Genomic DNA, 25,105 nt, shown 5'->3' with positions numbered 1-25,105 from the left:
ATAATGTAATATAACATAACAATATAATATGCAATAAAATGTAATGTAATAAATATAATTAATATAACATAAAATGACATAATAAAATTAATACAATATAATAAAACATATCCTCCGCAGGCCGTGTTCGACTGCGTGGTGAACTCCCTCAAGAACGTACTCAACATCCTCATCGTCTACATGCTCTTCATGTTCATCTTCGCCGTGGTGGCCGTGCAGCTCTTCAAGGGCAAGTTCTTCTACTGCACGGACGAGTCCAAGGAGTTTGAGAAGGACTGCAGGTACAGCCCGGCCGGGCGGGACCCCCGGCCCCTGCCCGGCCCTCGCCCACCTCCCCTCGCTCCGTGCCATCCCGCAGGGGGGAGTACCTGGTCTACGAGAAGGACAACGAGGTGAAGGCGCAGAAGCGCGAGTGGAAGAAGTACGAGTTCCACTACGACAACGTGCTCTGGGCGCTGCTGACGCTCTTCACCGTCTCCACCGGCGAGGGGTGGCCGCAGTGAGCAATGGGGGGGTCTGGGGGTCGGGAGGGTGGCCGCAGTGAGCATGGTGGGGGTTTGGGGGGTCAGGAGGGGCAGAGGGACACCCCAGCTGCAAATCCAACCTGGCACAGCACCTGGTGTAAAGCCCATGTCACCCCAGTGTCACCTGGGTACCCAGCGCCACCCCAGTGTCCCCTGCTGTCACCCCAGTGTCCCCAGGGCTCTGAGGGGACCCCCTGGACCCCCCAGCCCCAACCCTGTGCCCCCCCAGGGTGCTGAAGCACTCGGTGGACGCCACGTACGAGAACCAAGGGCCCAGCCCCGGGTACCGCATGGAGATGTCCATCTTCTACGTGGTCTACTTCGTGGTGTTCCCCTTCTTCTTCGTCAACATCTTCGTGGCCTTGATCATCATCACCTTCCAGGAGCAGGGGGACAAGATGATGGAGGAGTACAGCCTGGAGAAGAACGAGGTGCGGGGCTGGGGCTGGGGGGGACACGGGGAGGGGGTGACACTGCTGTGTCACTGCTGGGGTGGGTGACAATGTCTGCAGCAGGATGGGTGACACCCCCGTGTCCATACTGGGGTCAGTGACACCCCCATGTCCCTGCTGGGGTTTGTGACACCCCCACGTGTGTGACCCCCCCGTGTCCCCCCACCCTTGCAGAGGGCCTGCATCGACTTTGCCATCAGCGCCAAGCCCCTGACACGCCACATGCCCCAGAACCGCCAGAGCTTCCAGTACCGCATGTGGCAGTTCGTGGTGTCCCCTCCCTTCGAGTACACCATCATGGCCATGATCGCCCTCAACACCATCGTGCTCATGATGAAGGTGGGCAGGGATGGTGCTGGGGGGGCTGGGGGGACCCCCAGGGGTTGTTGTCACCCCTCCTGAGCCCCCCTGGTCCTTCTGGTGCTGGGGTTTGTCCTGCTCTGTGTCCTGGAGCTGTTCCTGGAGCTCAGCTCTGTCCTGCAGCTCTGTCACCCCCAGGACCTGTCCCTGTCCCCCCCAGAAGCATCCCTGGGACCCAGGAAAGTCCCCTGTCCCCCCAGGACCTGTCCCTGTCCCCCTGACCCACCCCGACCCCACAATTCACCATCCCTGGACCCATTCTTGGAGCTCAGCTTTGTCCTGCACCTCAGGACCTGTCCTTGTCCCCCCCAGAAGTTGTCTCCGTTCCCCTGGGACCCAGGAAAGTTCCCTGTCCCTCTGTCCCCCTGTCCCCTGCCATGTCCCCCTGTCCCCACTGCCACCCCACCATGTCCCTCTGTCCCCACTGCCACCCCACCATGTCCCTCTGTCCCCACGGTCCCTCCCACGCTGTCCCCGCAGTTCTACGACGCCTCGGACACCTACGAGAACGTGCTCAAGATGTTCAACAACGTCTTCACCTCCCTCTTCTCCCTCGAGTGTCTCCTCAAGATCATGGCCTTCGGGGTCCTGGTAGGGCTGGGGGGACCCCCGGAGCACCCTGGGGACACGGGGGACACGGGGGATGACAAGACAGCAGGGAACCCCAGGAATGTTGGGGACCCAAAAACCTCAGGGGGTCCCAAGGACCTCAGGGGACCCCAAGGGCCTCAAGGGATGAGCCCCCCAGATCTGCCACTGCTCATTCTGAGTACAGAGCTCCAGCGTGGGGTCACTCCGAGGTTTATGGGGCCATTCCAGGGGTGCCCCAATATCGGGGACCCCACATCCTCCCCCCTTTCCCAGAATTATTTCCGTGACGCCTGGAACATCTTTGACTTCGTGACGGTGCTGGGCAGCATCACCGACATCCTGGTGACAGAATTCGGGGTAGGTGGGGACCCCCACCACCCCTCCCCTGCCCTGACCCCATTTTTGAGGTCCCCTTTATCCCCTTCACCCCCTTTTTTTTGGTGTTTTCCCCCCAGAACAACTTCATCAACCTGAGCTTCCTGCGGCTGTTCCGCGCCGCGCGCCTCATCAAGCTGCTGCGCCAGGGCTACACCATCCGCATCCTGCTCTGGACCTTCGTGCAGTCCTTCAAGGTGACCCCAAACACCCCAAAAATGTCACCCCCACCCCAAAATGCCGCCCCCAGACCCCCCCCGTGACCGCCCGTGCTGTGCCCCCAGGCCCTGCCCTATGTGTGCCTGCTCATCGCCATGCTCTTCTTCATCTACGCCATCATCGGCATGCAGGTGAGACCCTGCTGGAGCAGGTGAGACCCTCCAGGTGCAGGTGAGACCCCCCAGGTGTAGGTGACACCCCCAAGAGCAGGTGACCCCCCCAGCCCCCCCTGAGGTGCCCTGGACCCCCCCCCAGGTGTTCGGGAACATCGGTATCGAGGAGGAGGACGACGAGTCGGCCATCACCCAGCACAACAACTTCCGCACCTTCTTCCAGGCGCTGATGCTGCTCTTCAGGTGAGCCCCGATGGCACCTGGGTGGCACCTTGGTGTCACATGGGTACCCACTGCAACCTCAGTGTCACCTGGTGCCATCCCAGTGTCACCTGGGCAGCCACTGCCACCCCAGTGTCACCTGGTGTAATCCCAGTGCCACCCCAGTGCCACCTGGGTACCCAGTGCCATTCCACCACATCCCCTGGTGTAATCCCAGTGCCCCCCAGTGCCCCACTGGTGCCCCCCTCTCTGTGCCAGGCCCCCTGCCATGTCCCCCCTCACCGTGCCCGTGTCACCCGGTGTCCCTTGTCGCCAGGAGTGCCACCGGGGAGGCGTGGCACGAGATCATGCTGTCGTGCCTCAGCGGGAAGCCGTGTGACGAGAACTCAGGCATCAAGGAGGACGAGTGCGGCAACGAGTTCGCCTACTTCTACTTCGTGTCCTTCATCTTCCTCTGCTCCTTCCTGGTCAGCCCCCAGGGGGTCCCCAAAACGTCCCCAAAGTGTCCTCAAAGAGTCCCCAAATTGCTCCCAAAACATCCCCAAAGTGCTCACAAAGTGCCACCAAAGCATTCTCAAAATGTCCCCAAAGTGTCCCCAAAGTGCCACCAAACTGTCCCCAGACTGTCCCCCAAGTGCGCCTCAAATCAGCCCCAAAGCCGCACCCAAAGTGACCCCAAAGTGTCCCAAAAGCATCCACAAAGTGTCCCCAAATTGTCCCCAAAATGTCCCCAAAATGTCCCCAAAGCATCCTGAAACTGCACCTCCAAGCAGATCCAGAGCATTGCCTAAAGTCCCCCCAAACTGTCCCATAAACGCCCCCCAAAACGTCCCCAAAGTGTCCCCAAAATGTCCCCAAACTGTGCCCAAACCCCCCACAGATGCTGAACCTGTTCGTGGCCGTGATCATGGACAACTTCGAGTACCTGACCCGCGACTCCTCCATCCTGGGCCCGCACCACCTGGACGAGTACGTGCGGGTCTGGGCCGAGTACGACCCGGCCGCATGGTAAGGACCCCCGGCGGGGGGCACAGGGGGGCACGGGGACACCCCCAGACCCCAAATGGGGGACAGTGACACCCCCAGACCCCATGGGTACGTGTGGGTCTGGGCCAAGTACAATCCGGCCGCATGGTAAGGACCCCCAGGGGGGGCACGGCGACACCCCCACAGGGGACAGGGACACCCCTGGGGGGACAGTGACACCTCCAGATCCCAAATGGGGGACACGGACACCCCCGGAGGGGACAATGGCACCCCCAGACCCTATGAGTACATGCGGGTAGGACCCCGCGGCCTGGTAAGGACCCCCGGAGGGGACAAGGACACTTTTGGGGGGGCAGTGACAGTTTGGGGGGGGTTCCGATTTTTGAGGGGGTATCCTGGTTTTGCGGGGGGGGTTTAACCCCCCCCATTAACGTGTGTCTCCTGCAGCGGGCACATCCACTACCGGGACAGGCACAATTGGGGGGGTCCCGGTTTTTGGGGAGGTATCCCGGTTCAGGGGGGGTATCCCAGGTCCGGGGGGGTGTCCCGGTTTTGGGGGGGCCCAGACCCCCCGCTAACCTCTGTCTCTTGCAGCGGGCGCATCCACTACCGGGACATGTACAGTTTGGGGGGGGTTCCAGTTTTTGGGGGGTGTCCTGGTTTTGGGGGGGGGGGGGGTCCCGGTTCCCGGGGGGGTGTCCCGGTTTTGGGGGGGCCCAGGCCCCCCGCTAACCTCTGTCTCTTGCAGCGGGCGCATCCATTACCGGGACATGTACAGTTTGTTGCGCGTGATCTCCCCCCCCCTGGGGCTGGGCAAGAAATGCCCCCATAGGGTGGCCTGCAAGGTTCGCCCCCTCCCCAAAAAAAAAAAACCCAAAAAAAATCCCCCGAACCCCCCCCTGGGGCTGGAATGCGCTTCCCGGCGCCGGATATACATCATATATATCAATAAATGTATATATCATGTATATGGTCACACAGCCCCCCCCCCGGCATGGAGACCCCCCCCGGCTTCCTGCAGCCCCTCCGGCATGGGGCACCCCCAAACCCCCCCCCAAACCAGCGTGGGTGGGGCCAGAAGGGGAAATTCTGCTTTGCCTTGGTTTGGGTTTTGTGGTTTCTTTGGTCATTGGTTGAATTGTTCTGTTGGTTTTGATCATTAATTATTAATGTTTATTCATTATCTATCTTAATTTTAATTATTTATATTATTTTAATTATTTGATTAATTATTCTTTATTATGTTATTATTTAATACTATTTATTATCATTTCATTTTTAAATATTTTGTTATGTATTGTTTTAGTTTTTAATTATTTTGTTTTTAAATTTTTATTTATTTATTTATTATTTACCATTAACAATTCATTATTAATAAATTATTTATCATTATCTGTTTGTTTATTCAATTTTTTAAAAATCATTCAAATTTTTTTTAATTTGCAATTTAATTTCTTTTTTTGTTGCTTTTTTTAAAATTTACAATTTAATTTCTTATTCTTTTTAAATTTAATTTGTTTTGTTTTGTTTTAAATTTCCAATTTAATTTTTTCTTAATTTCCAATTTAATTTTTAAGATTTTTTTAAATTTCCAATTTCATTTTTAATTTTTTTTTTAATTTCCAATTTCATGTTTTACATTTCCAACTTAATTTCCTTTTTAATTAATTTTTTTAAAATTTCCAATTTAATTTTTTAAAATTAATTTTTGGGGTGTTTCTTTTGTTTTTTTATTTGTGTTATTTTTAATTTCCAACCTAATTTTTTTTTAAATTTTACAATTTAATTTTTTATTAATTTTTTTAATTTTGCAATTTAATTTTTTAATTTTTTTTAATTTTACAATTTATTTTTTATGTAAATTTTTTTAATTCAATTTTTTTATTGTTATAATTTTAAACTCCCACCCTAAATTTTATTTTTTCCTCTTAGAATTTCTTCTCCTCCTCCTCCTCGTGCTCCGCCGTCCCCCCCGTGCCCCCCGCCCGTGTAACCCCCCCGGTGTGTCCCCCCCTCCCCTCTCTCGCCCCCAGGGGCCGCCTGACCCTCGCCGACATGTACGAAATGCTGCGGCACATGTCGCCGCCGCTGGGGCTGGGCACCAGCTGCCCCCCCCGCGTGGCCTATAAGGTAGAATAACCCCCCCGCCCCCCCGGGGGCGCCCCCCCAGCCCCGGCCCCACTTGCGGGGAGTTTGGGCCTTTTTTGGGGTTGTTTTTTTTTTGGTTTTTTTGGTGTTTTTTTTTCTCCCTCCTGCGGCCGCCGGCCCCTGCTGAGCCCCCCCCGGATGGGCTGGGTAAGATGCGCCCCCCCACCCCCACCCCCCAGCAGGACCCCTCCCCAAATTACCCCAAAAGGGGATTTGGGGTCACCTGTGGGGTTCAGCTGGACCCCCCCCCTCAAAGGACCCCCCGAGATTTCATTTTGGGGGTCTCTGGGAATGGAAAAATGAGAGCCCCCAGCCCCAGTTTGGGGTCTCCTGGAAGGGATCATTGACCCCCCCACAAAGCCCCAGTTTGGGGTCTCCTTGAGGGGACCAACAAGAGACCCCCAGCCCCTAATTAGGGGGTCCTGAAAGGCACCAATGAGAGCCCCCCCAGCCCCAATTTGGGGTCTCCTGGAAGGGATCAGTGAGAGCCCCCCAACCCCAAACTGGGGGTCCCCCCAAAAGGGGTCAGTGACCCCCCCCGCAGAGCCCCCATTTGGGGGCCCCTTGAAGGGACCAATGAGACCCCCGCAGCCCCAAATTGGGGGTCCCTTGTGGGGGTCTGTGCCCCCAGCCCCAATTTCAGCCCCCACAAATTTCTCCTTTTGAGCCCCCCCCGAAGGGCTCAACCAGCCCCCCCCAGAGCCCCAGTTTGGGGTCTCCTGGAACGGAGACCCCCAGCCTCAAACTGGGGGGGTCTTGAAAGGGCTCAACGTCCCCCCCAGCCCCAATTTGGGGTCCCTAGCCCCCCATATCCGGGGTCCCCCCATTTTTAGGGGACCCCCCCTCCTCTCCCAGCCCCTCCCCCTCCCCCCTCAGTGAGCCCCCCCGGCCCCCCCCGGCTGCTGCACGGCCCCTCCCCCCACCCCCCCCCAACCGCGGGGGCTCCGCAGCTGCATCGTGGGGTGGGGGAGGGGCGGTCCTGCATCTTGAGGGGAGGTCGGGGGGGGGTCGGGCATGGAGGGGGGGGAGGGGGATCCGTGCCTCAGTTTCCCCCCCCGCCCCGGCACCGCTCGCTCTGCACCCCCCGCCCCTCCCCCCCCCGCGGGGCTGCATGGGGGGGGGTTGGGGGGGGAGGGGCCGCTGTTTTTTGGGGGAGGGGCTGAGGGGGAGGGGCCGCGCGCGGGGCTGAGGCCTGGCAAAATCATCCCCACCCCTCCCCCCCCCGCACGTGTGTGACCCCCCCCTCCCAACCCCACCCCCAAAAATGCCGGATTGCACCAAAACCCCCCCAAAAAAATCCCCGGAATGGGACTGGGAATGACCCCTCCCCCACCCGCTGCATGAGCCGCATGCGCCGCCCCCACCCCCCAAAAAACATTTTTGGGGGTCCCGCTTGGCCGCGCCCCCCCCCCCAAAAACAATGGGGAGAAGGCGGGAGGCCGGGGGGAAGTTTGGGGTGGGGGGCGGTCGTGCCTCAGTTTCCCCGCCCGCTGGGCGGGGCCGCCCCCGCCTTCTCGCCAGCCCCTCCCCCTCGGGATGGGGGGGTTGGGGGGTGCCGGCTGACGCCCCCTCCCCAAATTTGGGGTGTTTCCCCCCCGCAGCGGCTGCTCCGCATGGACCTGCCCGTGGCCGACGACAACACGGTGCACTTCAACTCCACCCTGATGGCCCTGATCCGAACGGCCCTGGACATCAAGATCGCCAAAGGCACGGACGGGGGGGGGACAGCGGGGGACAGCGGGGGACAGGGGGACACTGCGGGGACACCACTGGGACAGGGGGACAGCGGGGGACAGGGGGACACTGCGGGGACAACGGGGGGACAGCGTGGGATATGGGGACAATGTGGGATATGGGGGATATGGGGACACTGGTGACATGGGGACATCAAGATCGCCAAAGGCACGGACAGGGGGACACCGGGGACAGGGGGACACTGAGGGGACGGGGGGACGGCGCGGGATATGGGGACATCAAGATCGCCAAAGGCGGACACAGTGGGGGGACACAGCGGGGGGACACAGCGGGGGGACAGGGGAACACCGGGACAGTGAGGGGACAGGGGGACACTGCGGGGACAGCAGGGGGACACCGGGGACAGCAGGGGATATGAGGGATATGGGGACACTGGTGATATGGGGACATCAAGGACATCAGGGACACCAGGGACAGCAGGGGGACAAGGGGACATCAGGGAGACATGGGGGACACCGGGGACATGGGGGGGCATGGGGGACATCAGGAGGGACATGGGGACACCAGGGGGCATGGGGAACATGGGGACGCCGGGGGATATGGGAGCATGAGGACACTGGGGGACATGGGACATGGGGGGACAAGAGACACGGACAGCATAAAGGGACATGAGGACATGGGGAACACCGGGGGACACTGGGGGACATGGTGGGAGGGGGACACCAGGGACACGGGGGGGACATGGGCACCACATGGGGGACACCGGGGGACGCGCAGACAAAAGGGACACGGCAGACAAGGGGACATGGGGGTGGGTACACGGAGGGTGTCCCCAAGAGGCTGGGGAGGCCGGGGTGTCCCTGAGGACGCGCAGAGCCACCCGTGTCACCCACCGGTGTCACTGCGTGTCCCTGAGGAGGCACAGAGCCACCTGTGCCACCCATGTCACCCGTGTCACCCACCGGTGTCCCCGGTGTCCTGCAGGCGGGGCCGACAAGCAGCAGATGGACGCGGAGCTGCGCAAGGAGATGATCGCCATCTGGCCCAACCTGTCCCCCAAAAACCTGGACCTGCTCGTCACCCCCCACAAGTGTAAGGGGCCACGCCGTCCCTGTCCCCGCGCTGTCCCCGCGCTGTCCCCGCTGTCCCTGACCCCCTGTCCCCGCAGCCACGGACCTGACGGTGGGGAAGATCTACGCGGCCATGATGATCATGGAGTACTACCGGCAGAGCAAGGCCAAGAAGCTGCAGGCCATGCGCGAGGAGCAGGTGAGGACACTCGGGGACACGGGGACATCGGGGGGCATGGGGACACCAGGGACATGGGGGGATATGGTGGGACATGGGGACACGGGGACATCAGGGGACATAGAGTACTACCAGCAGAGCAAGGCCACGAAGCTGCAGGCCATGCGCGAGGAGCAGGTGGGGACACGGCCACTGTCCCTTGCTGTCCCCTCCCTGTCACCCCAAAGTGTCCCCACTGCTGCCTCGCAGCCACCGAGGGCCGCAGGCTGGCCCTGTGCTCTGCTCTGTCACCGTTGGTGTCCCCAATGTCCCCTTTGTCCCCACAGAACCGGACCCCGCTGATGTTCCAGCGCATGGAGCCGCCCTCCCCCACCCAGGAGGGACCCCCGGGACCGGATGCAGCGCCCGCGGCGGAGCCGTAAGTGCCACCCTCGTGTCCCCTGCGGTGTCCCCTTTGGAGCCACCCTAGTGTCCCCAGTGCCACCCTCGTGTCCCCAGTGCCACCCTCGTGTCCCCTGTGTCACGTGCGGTGTCCCCTGCGTGTCCCCAGTGTCCCCTACAGTGTCCCCGGTGTCCCCTGCATGTCCCCTGTGGTGTCCCCTGCATGTCCCCTGTGTGTCCCCTGCGTGTCCCCTCGGTGTCCCCACGCTCCGCTGTCCCCAGGGCCGCGCGGGACGGTGACATGAAGGAGAGCCACTCGTGGGTGACGCAGCGCGCGCAGGAGATGTTCCAGAGGACGGGCACCTGGAGCCCCGAGCGGGGCCACCCCGACGATGTCCCCAACAGCCGCCCCAACTCCCAGGTGAGACCGGTGCCACCCCCCGTGTGTCCCCACGTGTGCCCTGAGCGCCGCCCACCCCGCCGTGCCTCAGTTTCCCTTCAGTTCCCCCCGCCCCAATTCCCAGCTGAGCGCGGGTGTCACCCCGTGAGTGTCCCCAAGTGTCCCCTCATCCCCATCCCCATCATCCCCCATGTCCCCTGCCCTCCCCCGCTGTCCCCGGGGGGGGTTCTGTCTCGCCCCCCCCCCAGCCGTGCCTCAGTTTCCCCGGCGCCCCTCCCGCCCGCAGCTGGTGGAGATGCGGGAGATGCCCAAGGACCCCTCGGACAGTGACTACCTGCCCATGGAGGGGCACGGCCGCGCCGCCTCCATGCCCCGCCTGCCCGCCGACCCCCAGGTGAGGGAGGGGACAGAGGGGACAGCGCCCGGTGCCACCCCCAGGCTGGCATCGCCCCCCCGCCCGCAGCTTTCACGGTGGCTTTGGGGACAGCTGTGTCACCCGGGGGTGTCCAGGGTGGGGCATGAGCATGGCAGCTGGGGGGGGCTTCTGGGGCGCTTTTTGGGGAGGGGGACACACACACACAGGTAAGGGGGGGACACCCCCAAAGTGTCCCCGCGCCCTCAGCATGTCCGGCCTGGGGACAAGGACGGGGACAGGGACGCTGTGGCTGCTCTGCTCATTGCTGCTGCCCCCCCCCCCCGCTGCTGCTGCTGCTTGGCTGCTCTGCCCCCCCCCGAACCCCCCGGACCCCCCAAACCCCCCCGGGACCCCCGGGCCAGGGTCTCAGCGCTCTCTGTCTCTCCTGCGGCTCCTCCTGGGCTCCGGCAGCGGAGGAAGGTGCGACCCCGAGGCAATAACCTCAGTGTAGGTACCCCCCAAAACCCCCCATCCCTGAGAGAGACCCCCGACCCCTGACAGAGACCCCTGCCCCTCCTCGGACCCCCCCGAGCCCCCCCCTGCCCCCCACAGAGCCCCCCGAGCCCCCTCGGACCCTCCCTGGACCCCACAGAGCCCCCCCATCCACTGACCACCCCCTGTCCCCCCCACCTTGTCCCCTCTGTGTCACCCCCTGAGGACACCTGGAGCCAGCGAGGAGCAGCGCCCGTGTCCTCCCCACAACTGTCCCTCTGTCCCTTTGTCCCCCTGAGCAGCAGTTCAATGTTTAGAGCAGCAGGACGGGGGACCTGTCCTGGGGGGGTCACAGTGGGGACACGGTGACAATGGGGACAGGGTGGCAGTGGGGATACACAGTGGGGATACGACGGCAATGGGGACATGATGACAATGGGGACAACAGTGAAAATGGGGACACGATGACAATGGGGACATGATGGCAATGAGGACACACAGTGGGGACACGGTGACAGCACCGCGTCCCTCCCAGCGCAGCGCCACCCACCGAGGGCAGGGGGACGAGCATGGGGACAAATCCGGGGGCCCGAGGGGACACCCGGGGAGGGCACACAGGTAACCCCACCCTGGAGCCCCCCACCGCCCCATCCCCGCTGTCCCCGCGCCGTCCCCGCGGTGCCATTGCCGGTGTCGCGCAGACCATCGCGGACTCGAGCCCCATGAAGCGCTCGGCCTCGCTGCTCGGCCACCCCCGCGCCCGCGGCGTCCGCCTGGACGATTTCAGCCTGGAGCGCGTCCCCCCCACCGAGGACGGGCAGCGCCACCACCCCCGCCGGGGCCACCGCGGCCACCGCGCCTCCGAGCGCTCCCTCAGCCGCTACACGGACGGCGACACAGGTGCGAGCCCGGTGTCACCCGGGGGGACATCCCGCTGCCATCCCAGTGTCACCTGTGGGGGACATCCCGCTGCCATCCCCCCCCAGTGTCACCTGTGGGGGGACATCCCAGTGCCACCCCCCCCAGTGTCACCAACCCCGTCCCGCGTGTCCCTGGGGTGGCTTTGGGTCCGTCGGGGGTTCTGTGGTCGCTGGTGTCCCCCCGTGTCACCTGCTGGTGTCACCCGAGGCTGCTCGGTGGCCCAGATCGGGGGGACCCCAAAAAACGCCATGAAAATCCCAAATCCCCCCCAGACCTCCTCAAATGCCCAATTTTGGGAAATTCCCCAAATCCCCAACCCCTCCCCCAGTCTCCCCCCACTTTTGGGGGTCCCTCAATGACCCCCCCGTGTGTGTGTCCCCCCACCCAGGGCTGGGCACGGACCTGAGCCTCACCACGCAGTCCGGGGGCGACGCCCCCCCCCCAAAAGAGCGGGACCCCGAGCGGGGCCGCCCCAAGGACCGGCGGCACCGGCACCACCACCACCATCACCACCACCACCACCACCACGGGGGGGGCCCCGCCGCCGGGGGGGGGCCCCCCGAGCACCACCGGGAGCGCTGCGCGCCCCCCCCCGCCGCGCCCCCCCCCCAGGAGTACGGGCGGCCCCGGTCCCGCGAGCGCCGCTGGTCCCGCTCGCCCAGCGAGGGCCGCGAACACGCGGGACCCCCCCGGCAGGTGGGTGCGCCCCCCCTCCGCTCCCCCCCCCTCCGCCTCTGAACCCCCCCTGCCCGCCATTTGGGGAGGGGGGACACAAGGGCTGCACCCCCAGTGGATTCAACCAAAGACCCCCCCCAAAAATAATCCCCCCCCTCCCCCCGACCTTTGGGTGGTGCTCAAAATGGGGAGGGGGGGAACTGTGCGACCCCCCCCCTAAAATCTCTCTGAGGGTCTCTTTGGGTGAGAGGGGTCCCAGCGCTCCCCCCCCCGCCCCGCACGTTCTGCCTCGCCCAGTTTGGGACTGGGGGTGTCCCAGTTACACCAGCAGAGCCCCCCTGGGGGGGTCCAGTTCCCCTCCCCCAATCTGGGGCATTCAGTGCCCACCTTGGGGGGGGCGTCCAGCAGTGCCCAACTTGGGGGTCCAACCCCCCCTCCTTGGGGGGGTCCAGTGCCCACCTGGGGGGTCCAACCCCCCCTCCTCGGGGGTCCAGTCCCCGCCAGGAGCGGCACCACCCAATGGGAGGTCGTTTTGGGGGGGGCAAGTAAACTCCCCCCCTCCCCCGGAATTTGGGGGGGGTTGGGGGGGGGCGGCGGCGACGCTTCGACCCCTCCAGATCTCCGGATGCGCCCCCTCCCGCCCCCTGCTCTCAGCCCCTCCCCCCCTCCCTCGCTTGCCCCCCCCCCCCATTTTCGGCTGCTTTATTTTGGGGGGGGGGGGTCCTGCCTTGATTCACCTCTCTGCTGTTTCCCCATGGCTGTGCTTTGGCTGCGCTGTCACGGCGAGGGGTGGCCCAGGTAAGCGCCTCGGGGCCCCCCCAGAAAAAAAAAAAAAAGAAAAAAAAAATCTGCTCCGGCCCCCCCAGGCTCCTCCGGCCACCCTGGAAAGTTTGGAACGAAGCTGCCCCCCCGAAAATTTCCAGAATCCCCCCCCTCCCCAAAAAAAAAACCTGGCTGAGACTCCAGGAGGAGCCGCTTGGCCACCCTGGGATGTTTTGGGGTGACCCCCCCCTCATTTATTGCCCCCCTCAAGCTGGGTCTGGGGGCTCCCTCATAGTCCGGGGGGGGGCACAGAGCCTGTGCTGAGATTTGGGGGTTCACAGACCCCCCACACACACCCTGAGATGGGTCTGGGATCCTCACCCCCTCAATTCAAAGAGCACGGACCCCCCCAAATGTCTGAATTGGGGGTCCCCAGCCCTCCCCCAGCTTGGCATCATGGGCTCACAGCCCCTCAAACTCACGGAACAATTGGGGGGTAACGCCCCCCCAGGACCCCCAGATTTGGGGTTCCCTGGGGCTGACTCTTCCAAACTTCTCCAGCTGCCCCCCCCACCCCCAAACCCCGAGCTTTGCCTTGCGAGCGCTTTTGAGGGGACCCTGCGCCCCCGCCCCCCCCCTCGTGTCCCCTCCGCTCCCCTTTGTGCCCCCCCCGCGCCTGCACGGCTCGTGGCTCTGTTCCCCCCCCCCCGCCGCGGCTGCGACCCCCACCCCCCCGGGTCCCCATTTCCCTTCCTGCCCCCCCCATGATGTCCCCGTGTCTCCCCCCGTGCCCTCCCCGCTGACACCCCTTTGTCCCTTCTGCTCCCCTTTGTCTCCCTCCGCGGCTGCGACCCCCACGGGGTCCCCATTTCCCTTTCTCTCCCCCTCCCATGCTGTCCCCACGATGTCCCCGTGTCCCCCCCACCAGTGCCACCCCCGTGTCCCTTCCGCTCCCCTTTGTCCCCCTCCCCCGCGGGGTCCCCATTTCCCTTCCTCTCTCCCCCGCCCGGTGCCCCCATGATGTCCCCACGATGTCCCCACGATCCCCCGTGTCCCCCCGGTGCCACCGCCGTTGTCGCTGTCGCCGCAGGGCAGCAGCTCGGTCAGCGGCAGCCCGGTGCTCTCCACGTCCGGGACCAGCACCCCGCGCCGCGCCCGCCGCCAGCTCCCGCCGACCCCCGCCACTCCTCGGCCCCACGTCTCGTACTCGCCCGCCGCCCGCCGCCCCCCGCCCGCCGCGCCGCCCCCGGCCCGCGGCCCCCGCCGGCCCCCGCCGCCCGCCGAGCCCCGCCCCGCCCGCCCCGGCCCCGCCGCCGCCGCCTCGCGCTGGCCCCCCCGCGACGCCGAGCCGCCGCCGCCGCCCGACGGACGCGCCCCCCGCGCCCCCCGCGGCCCCGGGACCCCCGGCGGGGCCGGCCCGTCCCCGCCCCGGCCCGGGCGGCGGCTGCCCAACGGGTACTACCCGGGCCACGGCGGCACCGGCAAGGGGCGGCCCGGTCCGCGCGACCCCTACAGCGAGACGGACGATGATTGCTGCTAGCGGCGTGTCGCGACAGGGCGCGCACGGAGCCGACGTATTGCGACGGCGCGTCGCGGCCAGGGGGGTGGAAGCCGCCGCCCGCACCGCGCCCCCCCGCCCGCTCCCGGGGATTTGGATGAGTTTTATCATCTGGAGGAGCCGCCGCCGCCGCCGCGGGGGGGGCGGAGCCGGGGACCCCCCCCGAGACTCCCCCAGGACCCCCCGAACCCCCCCCCCGGCCGGGAGGAGCCGCCGGGACGGGAGCGGAGCCCGGGAGGCTCCGGGATGGGCAGCGGGAACACCGGGTACCGCCACCGGGAACGGCGGGAACACCGGGAACGGCACCGGGACCGGGAACCGCCACCAGGACCGGGAACCGCTGCCAGGCACCGGGACCGGGCACCGGGAACACCGGGAACAGACACCGGCCCCCCCGGCCCGAGGCACGGAGGCGGCGGAACCGGGGCCGCCGCCATTGCATGAACCGAGTTACCGAAAACCGAGAAATAAAAGATCAAAGACAAAAAAAGGCAAAAAAAAGAAAAAAAAAACAAAAACAAAAAACAAAAAAACCAAACCGAACCCGAAAAAAAACCGAAAAATCCCAAACCAGAACCATTAAAAAAAAAAGGAATTTTGGATCGAGCCCGTCTCGCTCCTTCCCGGGATCGGGGTGGAGGGGGGGGGGGGGGCACCGGGAGGGGGGGATGGGACACCGGGGAGGGGGAGGGGAGGCGCCCTCGCGGGCCCGGAGCCCCCCCGTGACCTCCCGGTAACCCCGCGCGGAGCGAACCGGAACCGGAACCGGGGGGGGGGGGGGGTTTCCCGGGTGGTTCCCCCGCCCCCGGTACCGGATATTCCCCTTCCCCCCTTCCCGCCCCCGGGAAACCGAAGCAGGAAAAGGCGGGGCGGGCAGGGGTCCGGATTTCCCCCCCCTGGTTCGGACCGAGCCCCCCCGACCCATCCGAGGACCCCCTGAACCCCCCAACCCCAAATTGCCTCTGTTCCTCCCCAAATCGAGGAGGGTCCGTCCCCCCCCCCCCCCAAGAAAAAACTTCCCCCGAGGCAGCGGCTGCACAAAACCCACTTTTAATTGATTAACAAAATAGTAATTAAGCACAATTAACGGAGGGCGGGGGCAGGGCCAGCCTGAACCCCCCCAAGCACGAGGGGGAAAGGAGGGGGGAATGTCCCACCGGGAGTCCCGAGAGTCCGTTCGTGTCCGGTTCCGTTCCACCGGGCGGGGCCCGCAGCAGTTTGGGGGATCCCCGGTAATGTCCGCGTGTCCTGGGGGTTTCCAGAACCGGATCCGCGTGTCCCGGGGAGGTCCCCGTTAATGTCCGGGGGTTTCCAGAACCGGTTCCGTGTCCCGTGGGGATCCCCGTTAATTTCCGTGTGTCCGGGGGTTTCCAGAACCGCTTCCGTGTGTCCCGGGGCGATCCCCCTTAATGCCCGCGTGTCCCGGGGGGGATCCCCGTTAAGTTCCGTGTCCCGGGGGCTTCCAGAACCGGTTCCATGTGTTTGTGGGGGATCCCCGTTAATTTCCGCATCCCGGGGCTCCCCGGAGGGCTCAGCACGCCCCGACGGCGCGGACCAGGAAGCCGAAAGCGGCTGCGGGCGGCCCCGAGCAGCGCCCGGGCGGCCCCGGTGGCGCCTCCGCCTCCAGCCGCGCCCGTTTGCTCGGTACCGGCCCCCGGCCCGGCCCCGCCGAGCCGCTGCTGCGCCGCTTCTGCCCGGCCCGGGGGGCTCCGGTGGGCCGGGGAGGGCCGGGGGCGGCGGGAGGGGGGTCCTGGTTCGCGGGGCCCGGGGGTTCCTCACTCGGTTGTACCGGGGCGCATCCCCGGTACCACCCACTGCGGGGGGCTCCGCTCGGTGCGTTCCGGTGGTCCCCGGTGCAGTCCCTGAGGGGGGTCCCCCGTTCCTGCTCGGTCCGGTTCATCGCTCGGTCCGGCCGGTTCGCGCTCGGTGGGTTCGGGCACAGGGAGTCCCCGCTCGGGCCGCCTCCCGGTCCGGGGATCGCTCCGTTCACCGCGGCCCCGTGAATCCCCGGTACCGGGGTCGCTCCGTTCACCGCATTCCCGGTAATCCCCGGTACCGGGCTCGCTCCGTTCACCGCAGCTCCGTGAATCCCCGGTACCGGGGTCGCTCCGTTCACCGCATTCCCGGTAATCCCCGGTACCGGGCTCGCTCCGTTCACCGCAGCTCCGTGAATCCCCGGTACCGGGGTCGCTCCGTTCACCGCATTCCCGGTAATCTCCAGTCCCGGGAGGATCCCGGCGGCGGCTCGGGCGCTCAGGTACCGGTGTCGGGCGGCACGAACGAGCATCGAGAGCTGCAGGCTCCGGTGCAGGCGGAGCCCGCCCCGCCGCACCCGGCACCGGTAAAGCTTCCACACCGACACCGTCAGCAGCCGCTGCGCCTCCTCCATGGCGGCCCCGGCCCCGGGAATGCTCCGGGACGGCCCCGCCGCGCTTCTTGTACCGCCCTGACCCCCCCGCGCCCCCCCCGCCACCGCATCCGGCCCCGGGACCGCCCCGAGCCCCCCCCGGGCCCCTCCCGGCCCCGCCACCGCATCCGGCCCCGGGCCGGCCCCGCCGCGTCTCGGAGGCGCCGGCGGCGGAAATGGGGCTGGGGGGGCGGAAATGGGGCTGGGGGGCGGAAATGGGGCTAGGGGGGCGGAAATGGGGGTGGGGGCTCCGTGTCCCGGGGAGGGGTCGAGTCTGTACCCCCCCCAGACCCCCCAAAGGATTTGGGGTCCCTGTGGAAATTGGGAGGGGGGGGTCCGTCCTGCCCAAGGTGGGGGCTCCCCATGGTTTTGGGGGGGTCCGTGCGGTCCCTGCCATGTTTTGTCTGTACCTCCCACGTGTGTTTGGGGGGTCCCTGTGTCCCCAATGTGTTGGGGAGGGGTCCCTGTGCCGCTCCATGTGATGGGAAAGGGCCCCTATGCCCCGTCATGATTTTGAGGAGGGGTCCCTGCGCCCCCTCCCGTGTGTTTGAGGGGCTCCTGTGACCCCTCAGGAATTAAGGGGGTCCCTGCGCCCCCTCCCCTCTTTTGTGGACTCCCTGCGCCCCCCGTATCCCCCCCCCTCACCCGGGGATCCCCTCCCCGCCCCCGCCACTTCCATGCCCAAATAAGGCAACGCTGACGCCACGGGAAGGGGGCGGAGCCACGCGCGGAGAAGGCGCGAACCCCACTTCCGCCTGCCCATTTAAGGGCAAAAAGGGGCGGAACCACCCCCTGCGCGCCCCCCCCGGGGCTTTTCGCGCCCCCCCCCCCCCCATTTTCCCACCCCCCGGGGCCGTTTTTGGGGGTCCCGGGGCGCGGCTGTTACAAACTCTGTGTTTATTTTCACTATTCACACGCTCCCTCGCGCCCAACAGCAGTTCATGTGCAACCTCCAGCGTCGGGGGGGGCTTTGGGGGGGGGTCCCGGAGTGGGGAGGGGTCCTGGTGGGTCTGGGGGCGCTCCAGAAGGGCCCCTGGGGGGTGTCCGGGATGGGGGGGGGGAGGTCTTGGCACTTCATTACACAGGACAGACACTGGGGGGGGGGGGGTCCCCGGGAAAGCCAAGCACGGGGTTCGGGGGGGTCCATGCGCCCCCCACCCCCCAAATTCTGTACAGCAACGAGAGGGGAAGGGGGAGAACGAGGAGATGGACCCCGATTTTGGGGAGGGCGAGGGACAGCAGGGAGACCCCTCCCCTTACTCGGGAGGAAAAAGGGGAAACTGAGGCACGGGGATGGGGGGGGGTGAAAGGGGGAACCCAGGCCGTAGAGGGGGGGGAGGGGTTTGGGGTTGGGGGGGGGTCCCTGCGCCCCCACCCCGTGCTGGGGGGGGCGGGGGGGGCAGCGGAGACGCGGAGGGAGCGCGGGGGGAGGGGCGGGTAAGGCACTTGACCAAACGTCAGGAGACCTGGGGGGGGGGAGGGGCAATGGGGGGGGAGGGGACACACCTGGGGACACCTCCGGACCCCCCCGGGGCTGAGCAGGAGGGGGGGGGTCCTGGTGACCCCCCCAACAATCCCAGGAGGGTTCCCACCGAACCGTGCCTCAGTTTCCCCTTTCGGAGTCAAGCCCTGGGGAGGGAGGGGGGGGTGTCCCTCCGTCCCGCCTCCCCCACTCAGGGTGTCCCTCCCACCCCCCCAAACCCCACCCCAGTCACACACAGTGTTCCCCCCCAGCATGGAGAGGGGGGGCAATAAAAGGAGACCCCTCCCAATTTGGGGGGGGGGACACAGACAGGTGAGACCCCCCCCCACTTTGTGACACACACCTGGGGACACACACCTGGGGGGGTCACATAGGTTACCGAGGAGGGGGGGGGGGGACACATGCGGGGGGGGCTGCCCAGAGCCATGGGGGGGTCCCTGGGGTGGGGGGGGACACGAGGGGGGACGGGGACACACATGCGGGTGCCTGGAGGGGAATGGGGGAGCCCTGGGGGGGGCATAGGACCCCAGACCCCCCTTTGGGCCCCCCCGAATGCTGGGGGGGGGGGGCAGCTGCGCTTGTGCCGAGAGGCTGCTGCTTCCCCCCCCCACACACAAAAACACCCCCAAATTCTGGGGGGGGGGGGTACACGGGACCCACCAGGGCCTCAACGTGGGGTCCCTGCCCTTGAGGGGGGGTCCCTGCCCATGAGGGGGGGGGGGTCCCTGCCCCTGGGAGTGCCCATCTGGGGTGAGGGGAGGGGTCCCTAAACCACATAGGTCCCTTGTTGATGGGACCCTCCCCCTTTCTATGGGGAGGGGTCCCCAGATGGGGGGTGGGGGGGTCCCTACACCCTTCACCTGTCTGGGGAGGGGTCCCTACTCCTATTGGGGGCTGGGGGAGGGGAGCTGCACTCCCCATTTTAGGGCAGAATCCCCTCCCCATTTTGGGGGGCGGGGCTCAGGGGGGGTGTGGGGGGGTCACTGCCCCCCCCCCCATTTCAGGGCAGAATCCCCCCCCCATTTCGGGGGTCCATCCCCAGGGAAGGGGGGGCTCGGGGGGGTCACTGCAGCCCCTCCCCCGCGGGCCCCCCCTCGGGCTCGGGCCCCCCCGCCTCGAAGGGCGGCTCGGGGCCCATGAGCTCGGGCTCCAGCTTGCCCGTGTCGTTGATGAAGGAGGTGTAGGAGTCGCCCTCGGCCATGAGCAGCTTCAGCTTGGGGATCCAGCTCTTGCGCACCACGCGCCGCGCGTTCGTGCACATGTCGGCCGCGATGGCGTTCATCTCGCTCTCCTTGAAGTTGGGCGCGAAGTTCTGGCAGTAAACTGGGGGGGACACGGGTGGGGATGGAGTCAGGGGGGACCCCAGGGCACCCCGAGTCTGGTGGGAGGGGTCTCAGGCCCTGGGGTCGCTCCTGTCCCCTCTCTGGGGTGCCCCCTGTCCCTCACTCTCCTTGAAGTTGGGAGCGAAGTTCTGGCACTAAACTGGGGGGGACACGTGGGGACGGGGTCAGGGGGCAGCCAGGGCACCCCAGGTTTGGATTTGGGTGGGAATTGTGGGGCAGTGCCTCGGTGGGGCCACCTTTGTGCCTCTCTGGGGTTCCTCTGTGCCCTCTCTCGAATCACTCCTGTCCCATCTTGTCTCTTCCTCAAGGTCACTCCTGCTCCCCCTGTTCCCTCTCTGGGGTCCCCCTGAGGTCCCTCCTGTCCCCCCCTTGTTCCCTCCCTGAGTCCCTCCTGTTCCCCTCTCTAGGGTCACTCCTATCCCCCCCCTTTCCCCCCCATTTCTGCCATCCCCTGAGCCCCCCCTGCCTGGTTCCCCCATCCCCTCAGAGTCCTCCAGACCCCCCCAAGCCCCCCACTCACATTTGACAGCGTGCAGCACCCGGCTGTCCCCCTGAGCCCCCCACTCACATTTGACAGCGTGCAGCACCCGGCTGTCCCCCTGAGCCCCCCACTCACATTTGACAGCGTGCAGCACCCGGCTGTCCAGCGGTTTCCTGCTGGGGTCGTTGGTGGACGAGCGGATCCCCGTCCCGCAGCTGTTGGCCAGCGTGTTCCTGCCAGATCCCAAAACACCCGTTTGGAACCCCAAAAAAACCCCTCTGAGACCCCAATTCAGGGCGGGGGGCACCCCTGGGGGGCTCACCTGTCGAAGAAGGAGGCGAGCAGGCGGCGCAGCAGCACCTTGTGCCGCGTGCCCGCGCTGACGTGGCAGTTCATCAGCTGGGCCCGCGTGATGTACACGTTGGTACCTGGGAACAGGGGGCACAGGGGGGTCAGGGGGGTCCTCTGGCCCAGATTGCACAGCAAAATTTGCATATTTGCATATTTTGTATTCTATTTGCCCTCTGTGTGGCAATTGGCTTCTGTTAAGAAACATATATATATATATATATATATATATATATATATATATATATATATATATATATATATATGTATTACATTGAGTTATGTTACATTATGCAGTATTATGTGTTACATTGTACTACATTGTGCTACATTGTATTACATTGTGTTATATTGTATCCTATTAACTACATCCCATTGGGAGATGCTCTGCTCGGACGGAGGGGAGGTTTTAAAATTTATAAAATTTAAATTATAAAACAAATTTAAAAAAAAAAATTAAAATAAAAATATATTTTAAATTTTATAATTTGAATTTAAGTTTTATAGCAGTTCTGAGGGTAGGGGCTCTATATTTTCCATTCCAGGGAAGGCTCCTGCCCGACTCAGCAGCCTCCCCAAACCCAGCCAACCCCAAATCCCTGTGTGACCCCACCCCAGTTTGTCCCAGTACCGGTGACCAGCTCCAGTTTCTCGGCGGGGTCGCCCTCGTCGTAGAGCTTGGGGTGGCAGCGGTTCCCGATCTGGGTGACGAGCTCGGCCGGCAGCGATGCCAGGTCCTGGCGCAGGCGGGCGCGGGCCCGGGGCTCCGGGGGGGGCTGCTCGGGCAGGGCCTCCACCTTCTCTGCCGCTGGGGAGGGGGGAATGTGGAAATGGAGCTCTGTGTGCGGTGGGGAGGGGGCTTTGGGGGTCCCTGGCACCCCTCAGGTGTCACCTTTGTGGTGTCACTTGTGGTGGGGAGGGGGGGCTCAGCTTGAAAATTCTGGGGGGTGACATAGGAATGGGAGGGGCACAGGACAACATAGAGCCCTACCAGGCCACACCCACACGTTCTAACCATGCCTCAAACAGGGCGGGGTCTCCACCACAGCCACACCCCCATCCCGAAGGACCCCCCAGGACCCTCCCCAGAGCCCCCCAATCTCCCCAGAGCCCCCAGACCCCCCCATACCTGCAGGCCCCACGTTCATCACGCTGTACATGGCGTACATGTTACAGATCTGCCGGTACTGCTCACACACCAGAGACCCCCAATCCCCCAGTGAGCCCCCCAATCCGCTCAGGACCCCCAGACCCCCCCGGACGCCCCCAGACCCTCTCAAAGCCCCCCCCCAGGACCCCCCCATACCTGCAGGCCCCACGTTCATCATGCTGTACATGGTGTACATGTTACAGATCTGCCGGTACTGCTCGTCCGAGCCTTCCTCGCCCGCGTCCTCCTCCTCGTCCTCCTCGTTGTGGAAGGAGCCGGGGCTGTCGCTGGTGTAGGCGCTGGACGTGCCCCCGGGGCTGGTCTGGTCCGCAGCCGTGCCGGGCACCGGGGCCGGCACCGGCACCGGGGTGGCGCCGCCGCCGGCACCGGCAGCGGCGCCGGGCGCGCTCTGGCGCGGCGCCGCCTCGGAGAACTTGGCCATTTTCCTGCTGCCGTTGTTGCCGCCGGCCGAGGAGGAAGAGGAGGAGGAGGAGTCCTTGGCGGCGCCGTCCCAGAGGCGCTTGACCACAAAGGTGCACTGCACGCCGTCGGGCTCGCCCTGCTCCGTCTTGACCCGCGACACCAGCGGCAGCGCGGCCGGCCAGCCCTGCGCCGCCGAGGTCTGCGCCACCGGGCTCTGCGGCTCCGAGCCCGGCGTGTCGTCGCCGTGCAGCCCCTGCGAGTCGCAGCTCGGGGAGCTCACCTGCAAACGGAGGGATCTCAGTGCCCCGTCTGCTGGGAAAATCGTTTGTGTGCAGGGTTTGTCTGCGGGGGAGATGAGGAGGCTCAGAGGAAAAGGGAATTGTTGGGTTTGCAGGGTCGCCAGGGTGAGGGAGGAATGAGTGAAGCTGACTCCGTGTTCTTAGAAGGCTGACGTATTATTGTATTATACTATACGATATTATACTATATTATATTATACTATACTATACTACACTACACTATACTATACTATATTATATGTATAATAGAATGTATATAATTATATAGAATATATATAATGTAATGTAATATAATAAAAAATCAAATAAATTACATTATATCATACTATGTTATACTGTATTATACTATACTACACTATACTATATTATACTACATTGTACTATATTATATTAATATATTATATACACGTAATAAAAATATTATATATATATATAAAATGTACTGTAATATAATAATAAATCAACCTTCCAAGAACATGGAGTCAGATTCATAATTTCCTCCTTCCATTATATTACATGTATATTATGTAATAATTAAATACAGTATAACTAATATAATATAGTAATGATATAATATAGTTGTGATATTATATTATGTAATATAATATAAATAACAATAAATCAGCCTTCTAACACCATGGGACTCACATCCACCCTTCCCTCCTCCACCCTGACCCCCAACCCCACGCGGACCTTGAGGAAGAACTCGGTGCCCTTCTCCATGATCTCCTGGATCTGCAGGAAGCCCGCTGTGTACATCAGCAGGAACTGGTCCCCCACGTTCATGCTGAGCCTGCCGGTGTAGCAGAAGCTGAGGATCTGCTGGAAGCTCTGGGGCTGCACGGCAGCCGGCAGCTCCACCACGGCGCTCTTGGAGCTGTGGAACAGGTCTCGGAAGTAGGAGCTGCTGGCGGCCAGCACGGCGCGGTGCGCCTTGAACGCGTGGCCCTTCACCACCACCGAGACGTCGCAGAAGAGCCCCTGCAGGCGCTGCTCGTTCAGGCACTCCAGGATGCTGTTCCCGAAGTTGGGGATCTCCATCTGCAGCGTCTGCGCCATGGCGGGTGCCGGGCGGGGCCTGCGGGGGAGACAGGGGAGTTGGGGACAGCGGGGACAGCACAGGGGGCGTTGGGGACACTGAGAGCATTGGGGACAGCGGGGGACAATGGGGACAGTGGGGACACAGAGGGGACGTTGTGGACAGCAGAGGGACAGCACAAGGGGCATTTGGGACAACAGGGGCAGCAGGGGGCGTTGGGGGACATTGGGGGGGGTTGCGGACAGGAGAGGGACAGCACGGGGGGCACTGGGGACAGTGGGGGCAATGGGGGAGTTGGGGACAGTGGGGGAACAGCACGGGGGGCACTGGGGACATTGGGGACACCAGGGACAGCACGGGGGCAACAGGGGGTGTTGGGGACAGTGGAGAGCAATGGGGGGCAGTGGGTGTGTTGAGGGGCAATGGGGGTATTGGGGACATTGGGGGGGTTGAAGACTGGGGGGTGTTGGGGGCATTGGGGGCAACAGGAAGTGTTGGGGACTTTGGGGTGTTGGGGACAGTGGAAGGACAGCAGGGACAACAGGGGACGTTAGGGGCATTGAGGGTGTTGGGGGGACAACAGAGGTGTTGGGGACATTGGGGGGCAACAGGGGTCGTTGGGGACAACGGGGGACAGCGGGGGGAGTTGGGGACAGCAGGAGGCATCAGGGACATTGGGGGGCGTTGGGGACATTGGGGATTGGGGGGTGTTGGGGTGTAGGGACATGGGCACAGGACGTGGGGGACACACAGGGACAGGGAATGGGGTGGACATGAAGGAACAGGGACAGCGGGAATGGGGCAGGGACAGAGGGGGGCACAGAGGAAAGCCAGGGGTCCCACAAAGCCCCCAACCCAAATCCCCCCCTCAAGCCCTCCCAAATCCCCCCTCAGGCTCGAGGGTCCCCGCCAGGGCCAGGGGGGCTCTGAGGGAATTGGGGAGGGGGCAGAGCAGGGCGGGGACCCCCCCGGGGGCCCCAGGGTATGGGGGAGACACCCCCAAAATGGGGGGGAAAGGAGACCCCCGAGTCTGACCTGGGAACTGGGGGAGACCCCAGAGGGGAAATGGGGGGGGTCCCTAAATTTTGGGAGGGGGGGGGCGGTGAATCCCCCAGCTGGGGGAGGGGAGGAGCAGAGGGACCCCAAAACACGAGGTGGTGGTGGGGGGGTCACCCAAAGGGACCCCCCTCCCTGGCCTGGGGAGAGCGGAGCCCCCCCGTGCCCAGCAGGGGAGGGACGGGACCCCCGAACCCCCCGAGGTGACAGCGGGGGGACCCCAAATTTTGGGGAGGGGTCCCAAAGCCCCCAACCCAGGGGGTCCGCAATGGGGGAGGGGGGGAACCCCAATCCCCACAGCGGAGGGGGCACGGACAGAGCCCCCCCCCCTCCCATTCCCGGCAGCAGCAGCAGCGTCACCCCGGGGGAACCGGGGGATCCCCAGCGCGGAGGGGGAGGGAGGCGCCGCAGGCCCGGGGGAACGGGCGGGGGGGGGGGGGGGGGGGGGGGGCTGTTACCGGGCCCGGTGCGGGAGGGAAGCGGAGCCCCGGGGAGCCGGTGCAAGGGGCAGGGGGCGGGCGCGGGGCGGGGCGGGGCGCTCGGTGCCGTACCGGGGGCCGGGGGCGCTGCGCTGGGGCCGCGGCCGCTGCCGGAGCCG

General features: G+C 64.2%; 3 protein-coding genes across 3 annotated transcripts in view; 1 reads left to right on the top strand and 2 right to left on the bottom strand.

Annotated features, from left to right (window-relative positions):
* CACNA1A (calcium voltage-gated channel subunit alpha1 A) overlaps positions 1-14,594 on the top strand; it is a 32,830-nt gene extending 18,236 nt beyond the window's left edge. The window contains exons 26-47 of the mRNA XM_054294710.1: positions 121-281; positions 359-499; positions 754-955; positions 1,151-1,315; positions 1,817-1,927; positions 2,201-2,284; positions 2,383-2,499; positions 2,587-2,652; positions 2,777-2,877; positions 3,173-3,323; positions 3,737-3,864; positions 5,877-5,973; positions 7,593-7,698; positions 8,671-8,778; positions 8,855-8,955; positions 9,261-9,352; positions 9,598-9,736; positions 10,002-10,109; positions 10,542-10,577; positions 11,264-11,462; positions 11,872-12,179; positions 14,011-14,594. Of these exons, the coding sequence (XP_054150685.1) occupies positions 121-281; positions 359-499; positions 754-955; positions 1,151-1,315; positions 1,817-1,927; positions 2,201-2,284; positions 2,383-2,499; positions 2,587-2,652; positions 2,777-2,877; positions 3,173-3,323; positions 3,737-3,864; positions 5,877-5,973; positions 7,593-7,698; positions 8,671-8,778; positions 8,855-8,955; positions 9,261-9,352; positions 9,598-9,736; positions 10,002-10,109; positions 10,542-10,577; positions 11,264-11,462; positions 11,872-12,179; positions 14,011-14,460 (3,171 nt within the window). The 3' untranslated portion in view covers positions 14,461-14,594. The remainder of the gene's footprint in view (positions 1-120; positions 282-358; positions 500-753; positions 956-1,150; positions 1,316-1,816; positions 1,928-2,200; positions 2,285-2,382; positions 2,500-2,586; positions 2,653-2,776; positions 2,878-3,172; positions 3,324-3,736; positions 3,865-5,876; positions 5,974-7,592; positions 7,699-8,670; positions 8,779-8,854; positions 8,956-9,260; positions 9,353-9,597; positions 9,737-10,001; positions 10,110-10,541; positions 10,578-11,263; positions 11,463-11,871; positions 12,180-14,010) is intronic.
* A 1,379-nt stretch (positions 14,595-15,973) lies between these two features.
* On the bottom strand, positions 15,974-16,867 carry IER2 (immediate early response 2). The gene has a single exon (XM_054294721.1). The coding sequence runs from the start codon at positions 16,865-16,867 to the stop codon at positions 16,010-16,012; it is 858 nt and encodes a 285-aa protein (XP_054150696.1). The 3' UTR covers positions 15,974-16,009.
* A 2,564-nt stretch (positions 16,868-19,431) lies between these two features.
* NACC1 (nucleus accumbens associated 1) lies at positions 19,432-25,083 on the bottom strand. Its single transcript, XM_054294706.1, has 7 exons — positions 25,059-25,083; positions 23,106-23,490; positions 21,847-22,393; positions 21,172-21,348; positions 20,515-20,620; positions 20,328-20,425; positions 19,432-19,691 (listed from the first exon to the last, which is right to left on the bottom strand). Exons 2-7 carry the CDS (start codon positions 23,469-23,471, stop codon positions 19,432-19,434), a joined length of 1,554 nt encoding a protein of 517 aa, XP_054150681.1. The 5' UTR covers positions 23,472-23,490; positions 25,059-25,083.
* Between the last annotated feature and the right edge of the window lie 22 nt (positions 25,084-25,105).

This window comes from Melozone crissalis, unplaced genomic scaffold, assembly GCF_028551555.1.
Source record: "Melozone crissalis strain CALT ecotype California unplaced genomic scaffold, PUWL_Pcris_2 ptg000317l_1, whole genome shotgun sequence".
NCBI lineage: Eukaryota > Metazoa > Chordata > Aves > Passeriformes > Passerellidae > Melozone > Melozone crissalis.
The sequence above is the reverse complement of the archived record's forward strand: the minus strand, read 5'-3'. Positions and strand labels throughout refer to the sequence as shown.

Coding starts and splice junctions, on each gene's coding strand:
- NACC1 (XM_054294706.1), bottom strand. CDS start 23,471: ATGGCGCAGACGCTGCAGATGGAGATCCCCAACTTCGGGAACAGCATC. Junction 22,394..23,105: donor GCACCGAGTTCTTCCTCAAG/GTCCGCGTGGGG, acceptor CTCCGTTTGCAG/GTGAGCTCCCCGAGCTGCGA. Junction 19,692..20,327: donor GGTGCTGCACGCTGTCAAAT/GTGAGTGGGGGG, acceptor TGTCCCCCCCAG/TTTACTGCCAGAACTTCGCG.
- IER2 (XM_054294721.1), bottom strand. CDS start 16,867: ATGGAGGAGGCGCAGCGGCTGCTGACGGTGTCGGTGTGGAAGCTTTAC.